Here is a 7688-nt window from a genome sequence, read left to right on the forward strand (position 1 = left end):
TATTAACTGCAAGTTATAGGTAGTAGGAAAATAAAATATCCACGTCCGTCAGATAAGTGGGAAGAATTGAACAGATACTGCAGATAGTGTGCAAAAATATGCTTGTTGTAGATATTTAATTTGTCATATTTCTTATAACTTTAAGAAATAAACTGTTATATTAGTAACAAGAAATAATTTGAGTAAGTTGATTAAAACAATGTACACTCCTTTAGCCATTACTGTATAAAGTATTTTTATTATTTGGAATAATCAGCAAAACAATTTACATTTTACAGCTATTGGTTTCCTGTTCAAAATTATAAATCCATGATTCCATGGAACCTATAGATAGTTTGAAAGGAAAATATAGCATAGCTATTTTTAGGTTAGAAAGGAAGCTTAAGCAAGTGAGCTCAGCATTGCAGGGATCTGCGAGATGGATGTGGGAGGACATTGCAGAAGTTACAACTCATTTTCCCCTTATTTGCTCTTCACAATGACATTCAATAATATTAATACACACTTTCATTTGTTTCTAGAAAACACTACTTTATGAACCAAGTTTTTGAAAGCTTGTTTTACTTGCTGGTTCCTCAGGGTATAAATAAAAGGGTTCAACATCGGGGCAATTGAAGTGTTGAGAATCGCTACTCCTTTGGTCAATGATGCTCTTTCTTTGGCTGAAGGCTTGACATACATGAATATACAGCTTCCATAGGAGATGGAAATGACAATCATGTGAGAGGAGCATGTGGAGAAAGCCTTTTTCCTCTGACTGGCAGATGGAATTCTCAGAATGGTGCTAATGATGCACATGTAGGATAAAATCACTAATGACAATGTGAACAGCAGAGTAACAAAAGCAAAGTAAAAGCCAATCATCTCTAAATGCCATGTGTCTGAGCATGAGAGTTCTAAAATGGGGAAATAATCGCAAGAGAAGTGATCAATTACATTGGAAGCACAGAAATCTAATTGGAGGATAAGCATGAGTGGTGGGAAAATAGTAAGAAAACCTCCCAGCCATGAACACAAGACGAGCAGAGTGCAGATTTTCTTGTTCATGATGGTGGCGTAACGGAGAGGCTTACAGATAGCAATATAACGATCATAAGACATGGCAGTTAGAAGGAAAAATTCAGACACACCCATGGAGATGAAAAAGAATAATTGAGCCAAACAATTGTTATAGGAAATGGTCTTGATTCTAGTGATGATTGCCCCCAAAAATCTGGGGATAGAAACACCGGTGAATGTAATTTCTAAGAAGGAGAAATTCCGGAGGAAGTAATACATAGGAGTCTTCAGACGACAGTCTATCCAGGTGAGGATGGTGATGGTTAGGTTTCCAGTGACACTTAATACATAAGCCATAAATAAAACGGTGAAAATTACAACCTGAAGCTCTGGGTTGTCTGATATGCCCAAGAGTACAAACTCTGTAATCATTGTGTGGTTTCTCATACTGACGTTTTTTCTTTAAGCAAAACCTATTGGCGAAAAACAAACAAAAAGAAAGACTAAGTGAATTGTACATGAATCGAAGACTTAAATATTGGTATTAATAGCTCCAATGAAATGAAGCAATAGACTTTCTTCCCTATAGCATGTTTGCAATATCCACTCACTCTTATTAAAGTAGAAAAGTTTCACACATCCTCCATTGAAAAGAAAACGTATTCATGGATGTACGTTAAAAGTCCCCACATCAAAGACTTTCCCAAAACATCTACATGTAACCACATTTTCTATATGTGCACCTTTAATTATATGTTTCTGCAACAATATTTGTTAGTTAGTTTGGATACGAAGACATCTTTTTCCAGTTTCGAAGATTGTGTGGCTTTTAGGACTGAAATATCTAATTTTGGGTTTTAATGCTGATGCCAATTACAAAGTTTATTGTCTTGCAAGACTTTGGTGGAAATTGATGACCCAGTCACAATTCCTGAACTTAATAATAGCTATGATTATTTTTATTCTTAATGCATATTCTTTTAAATATGACCAACAGAAATAAATGTGTTTGCAATCACAGAAATATAGGACTAGAATTGCCTTGGTTGTAAACTAAAGTTCTTAATTAATGAGAAAGTAAACAGAAGCCAGAGAAATTGATCAATGCTCACATAGATAGAGCTATAACAGTAATATGATTCTAGAATATACCAACCTGTTTGTGTCATTTTTATGTTCCTTATTTAGATTAAAAATCCTATCTATATATATACATATACATTTTTTTTTTTGCTATATTCGGTTTGTCTTTTTACTCTTAAACTTGCCTGAGGACAAGAAGGACCACATAAGGGAGTTTTTGATGACAACATCTCTCATTTCCTTCTTTCTAGAAATAATTAGAATAAATAAAATTATCTTTAAGATTTACTTTACAGAAACCACAAATTTTTAACATGTAATCTAAATGATTTTTATCTACCCATTTTCTCTTTTTTCTTAGCAACCAGCATTTTATCGATAATATAGGTTCTCAATAACATTTGTTGTACTATTTTATTTCTATAGCATGAACTGGGTGAGTCAGCAGCTTATGAGTATCAAAGCTGGTTTTGTGCCTTTTTTTCTTTTATTGATTTCTGACAATCAACATTCTCTTTCTTTAGGAATATACACATTTTTGTTATTAACATATCAGCAAAATTGGAAGATCAAAAGGCAAAGATTGTTACTGTCTTTTGAAAAATGACTGAAATATTAAAATGCAAAATTAATAATAGGAAATATGTTAAAATGATAACATGGGGATCCCTGCAATTATTCTAACAAAATAAACTTTTGGCTGGGAGAAAGATAAAACTACATTTATTGACAAATAGGGAACATACTTACTTTTTGACATGTCCAATAATTCCAGTCAGAAATATAATCCCAGGTTTTTCTTAATTTATTTAAAATATGAGATGTAAAGCATTCATAATGTACCTCAGGAGACTTCTTGTCATTTCGTTCTCCCTTGCCTCCATCTATTACACAGAAGTCTCTCACATGGAGAAAGTACCGGTTTGATTGCATGCAAGGTTTCTATAGATTCTGCTATAAGTAAAAGAATTTTTCATTACCTCCTTTATCTTTCCATATAAACATAAACATTGGTCTGACCTGAACTTCAAGAAGTTACTACTGCAATCTTGAGAGTACTTTATGTAAATTTCCAGGGAATCCTGCTGAATGACTGGAGGGTAAAACATTTCAGAGTCCCCTGGCTGAGATGAAGACTGGAAACTACCCAAAGATAAAACAATGCTACTTTCTCTGGTCATCAGATAAATCCTCAAAAGACCAGAGTGAAGAAAGACGAGGTGCAAGGGAGGAGAAACTCAAGAGATGTAGTGATGTCATGACATAAACTTTTCTAAAAACCTAAGCAACATAGTCAGAGAAAAGCAGGAGTGAACCAGTCACCTTATAGCATCAACCTGGTTTCCCTTTGGCTGGACTTGATTTTCCGAATATGCACATGGCGCTCAGTCTACACTCGGGAGATTATTTATTCTCAATTCCTCTGGGGTTGGTTAAATACAGGGCTGAGCTACACCACAGTGGACCCTTCACTGAGGGTATTCATGTTTTTTTCATCTATACATCTCCCCAATAACAAAGCAGAATTAATGAATAAAGAAAGCATTTTAATATCTTTAAAAGTCAGTAGAGTACTTGAAACATTAATTTTTTATTTTTGAAAATTTTAATAGTAATGTATGCTTAATGATATGAGAATCAAGTGTCTGAGAATCAAGTGTTGAATTAACAGAATATAGTGACTTATGGAATGGCCCTTATGTGTCCAACCAATCCTCCATTTGTCCTTAGATCTTTAAATTAACCAATATTAAACACTTACAGTATGTTCTACAAGATTTTTTTTATATATTCACCCACACAGCCATATTCACGCACTCAAAGAGATATTTTTTCTTGATACACTAAAGCAATTTGACTACACAAAATATTCTGCAATTTTCCTTATTTTCAGTTAACGGTATGTAATAGATATCATTCCTTGTTAAATTATTTTGTTGCAACTCATTCTTTAATAACATTGCATAGAATACCATAGAAGACATATATAATTTAATAATTTCATTATTTATTAAGATCTAGGGAATTAGATTACTCCCAATTTCACACCATTAGTTACAATGCTGTCCATTTTTATGCATTCATTTGCATATATACAAGTATTGGTATAAAATGTAAGGACTAAATTTTGGTACTTAAATATTTCCCTCCTGCAGACAAGTCCCTTTCATTACGTCCTAACCAGCACTGGATATTCTGTCATTTACAAATCTTGCAAACAGAGAGACAAAAGTGATCCCACAATTCATTTAGTTGTAAAGACAGTAACATAAAGACCAAGTCATGATGCCTGGGTTTCGAGGTTACAGACATCCACTATCATTTTAAACTTGCAAAATTTATTTAATTTTTCTGCGTATCAGCTTTTCTACTTACAAAATGAGAGCAGTAATAGTCTTAACTCAGGATATAGTAAAGATTCAATGAGATAGTGTATAACAGTGCTTAGCAGTGTAGTTAGGGCATAGTCAGGGCTCAGTGTATAAATATTATATATTCTTTTAAGTTTCATATTCTCCAATTAATAGAGAAATTGTGATATTTTTAATATTTATATTTCTCAACAATGAGTTGCCTATTCATAACTTGTGTTCACTTTTCATCTTGTTTATGTGATCTTATTTATTAGTAGGACATATTTATGTATTATGGCTATAAACCTCTGGTGTGTCTTATATGTTGCAACATGTGTTTTATCGCCTATCCTTATCTTTTGCCTTTTTTATAGGTACAACTCAAAAAGATTGGATAGGCTATCATGAATTCTTGGTGACCTATTCTTCTCAGCACATCCTTCCACACACACTTCAAAATTTTGTAAATACTCGTTTACATTTAATACTTGTATGGCGTTTTTTTTACACTTACATCTTTAATTCATCGAGAATTTATTCTTGTGGGGAATACGGATGTATTTGTATTGCTTTTTTAACAGATAAAAAACTGCCTTAACATCATTAGGCGAGAGACAATCAGAGAGTTTGGACAGCGAGTTACAAAGAGCATCAATGTCACCTTATCCCCTCTTAGTAATGCTTCCAGCCCAGAGCTCTCATTAACAAGTTCCCTGAGTCATCTTTCAACTGAACTCAGGGTAGAATTGAGCTCATTGAAATATAATCTCTGTCTGATAAACTAATAATTCTTACATTTCAGGAAAAAATAAAGGTTCCTTAGTGCTCTCAGCATAAAGTGTCTAATTTTAACAGAGCCAAGGCCCTATAAGATCATATCCACTCCTACCATTTCAGACTCATTTCATATCATCCATTTTCATTTTTTCCATCGAGAATAACTGTTGTTTTTGCTTCTTACTTTTGCTTTAATATCTGACACTTTCTCTTCTCCTTCAGAGCATTCACACTCACCTCTGTATTCTGCCTCCTGGAAGTTGTTTCTTTGGCACCTCAATTTACTTCTACTCATTCAGCAATTCTACCTTAACTTTACTGTCATTCTGGCAGTCTTCTCTGATTCTTTGATTTTCTCAAACTCTTATATGTTCCCATAATGCCCTGTGCTTCTTCTTTGCAGTAGTAAATACATTTTAATTGCTAACGAGGTCACATCTTTGCTAGACCTTAAATTTCACAGTGTAAGTTGCACATGCAGTTATTTAAATTAAAAATATGAATTAATTAAATATAATATAAACTCTTCAGTTAAATTAATTACATTTCAATACTCAGTAGTCAAGCGGAGCTAGTGGCTAATATATTGGACAGCACAGATTGTAGAACATTTCCATTAATGTAGATAATTGTGTTGGAGAGTTGTTTCTTCTTTTCGTTATGCTTAAAAAACTAATGAAGTGTATAGCACCTGTTCTAGTTCTAGAACCTAGGGCCTGTGTGACTTTTGCTCTGACCTCATCAAATTGTTAACCATTTCTTGTAATTGCTAGGCATTTTCTCACACACATACACACGCGTACATTTATTTAAGGTTTCATCTAAATGTCATGTAATCTTTGAAATCTTACCTGTTTGCAAAGCCAGAATTAGTTGTTCTCTCTTCTCTGTTTTCCTAAATGTTTGCACTCTTATCTTTCTCTATTGCGATTTTTTGTACATATGTGTGTTTCCGTTAAAAAAGCTACCTAAAGTTGAGGCAATAGCTTTGGTTAATTCGTATTTATGTATCTGGGTGTCAAGTAGAGATACACAACACCAACCTTGATTGTGATTTCTTATCCTTTTTATGTAATACTGTATTTGAATTGCTAATAAAATTTTGTTGACAATTTTTGTATTTATGTTCGAGGGAGATATGGGCTGTAGTTTCCTTTTCTTGTAATTTATTTTTTTTTTCTGATTTCAAATTGGGGTAATGCTAGCCTCATAAAAAGAGTTGGCAAATTTTCTCAACTCTTCTGATTTCTGAGAGAGTGGTACAGATTTAGTATAACTTCTCCCTTAAAAGTTTGGTAGAATTCACCAGTGAAATCATCTGCACTTGGATTTTTATTTTTGGAGTGTGTGAACTAGACATTCAAATTATTTAATAGATATGGAGATACTCATGCCTTCAGTGAATTTTGGTAGTTTGTATTTTTTAGAAATTGGTCTATTTCATTTATCAAATTTATGTGCATAGAGTTGTTTATAATTTTCCCTTATTTCCTTTTAACATCTGTAGGAAAATTCTCATATCTTCTCCTTCTTTCCTGATAGTAGTAGTTTCCGTCTTGGTTAGCCTTGTTGGATGTTTACGAATTTAAGTAATCCTTTTTTAAAAAACTATCTTTTGGTTTCATTCACTTTATTGTTTTCGTGTCCAGTGGATTCTGCTGTAATATTTAGTATGTCTTCTCCTCTGTTTGCTTTATGTTTATTTTGCACTTCTTTCTTAAATTTTCTAAGGTGGAAATAGTGTTTTCTTTTCAATACTACACATTTACTTGTGTGTATACACACAGATACGCAAACACACACATATATATAGCGTGATTTTAATTGTTCCCAAAACTATGCATTCAATGCTGTAAACTTTTTGCTATTGGGTATGATGTTTATATGAGCATTTGTGTACATGTTTTTGTGTGAATGTAAGGTTCAATTCCTGGAAGTAGAATTTCTGGATCATGTTTTAACCCATATGGTAATATAGATAACTTTTTGAGCAACTGCCAGACTGTTTTCCAAGTTGCTGTTCCATTTTATATCCCCACTAACAACGGATAAGAGTTCTAATTTCTGTACATCATCAATAATACTTGTTATGTATGTGTATTATACCCACTCTAGTGTATGCCATTGTGGGTTTGATTTGTATTTCCCTCTTGACTACTGAATTCAAGCATCTTCTCACGTGTTTTTTACTCATTTGTACATCTTCTTTGGAGAAATGTCTACTCATTCGCCTATTTTTTGTTGAGTTTTGGTCCTTTTATCATTAAGTTGTAGGAGTTATTTCATGTAAATTATCCAGGGATGTGCAATACTTGTGAAAGAAAATGACAAAACTTTTTTTAGAGACAGTAAAGAAGACCTGAATAAAGACACTTCATGTTCATGGATTGACTTAGTGTCAATTAAGATGGCAATACTTCCCAAACGGATCACAGATTTAGTGTAATACTTATAAAAATCCCAACTACTCTTTTG

The 7688-nt window shown here is 33.1% G+C and overlaps 1 protein-coding gene across 8 annotated transcripts; it reads right to left on the bottom strand.

Annotated features, from left to right (window-relative positions):
* Nucleotides 1-210: 210 nt before the first annotated feature.
* LOC103551489 (olfactory receptor 6C3-like) lies at nucleotides 211-5917 on the bottom strand. 8 transcript variants are annotated; one of them, XR_011540098.1, is made up of 4 exons: nucleotides 5758-5899; nucleotides 2926-3033; nucleotides 2268-2329; nucleotides 219-1472 (listed from the first exon to the last, which is right to left on the bottom strand). XR_011540098.1 is itself a non-coding variant. In XM_070619618.1 (4 exons), the coding sequence occupies exon 4, from the start codon at nucleotides 1444-1446 to the stop codon at nucleotides 508-510; it is 939 nt and encodes a 312-aa protein (XP_070475719.1). In that variant the 5' UTR covers nucleotides 1447-1472; nucleotides 2268-2329; nucleotides 2926-3036; nucleotides 5451-5917; the 3' UTR covers nucleotides 219-507. The 8 variants fall into 8 exon arrangements, 7 of the variants coding, with proteins under 7 accessions (XP_008519245.1, XP_070475719.1, XP_070475723.1 ...); XM_070619618.1 differs by having other exon boundaries at nucleotides 2926-3036; nucleotides 5451-5917; XM_070619622.1 differs by having other exon boundaries at nucleotides 2833-3033; nucleotides 5451-5899.
* Between the last annotated feature and the right edge of the window lie 1771 nt (nucleotides 5918-7688).

The sequence above is a fragment of the Equus przewalskii genome, chromosome 5, assembly GCF_037783145.1.
Source record: "Equus przewalskii isolate Varuska chromosome 5, EquPr2, whole genome shotgun sequence".
In the NCBI taxonomy this organism is placed as follows: domain Eukaryota; kingdom Metazoa; phylum Chordata; class Mammalia; order Perissodactyla; family Equidae; genus Equus; species Equus przewalskii.

What these genes read in the sequence shown, in the direction of transcription:
- LOC103551489 (XM_008521023.2), bottom strand. Translation starts at nt 1,446, where the DNA reads ATGAGAAACCACACAATGATTACAGAGTTTGTACTCTTGGGCATATCA.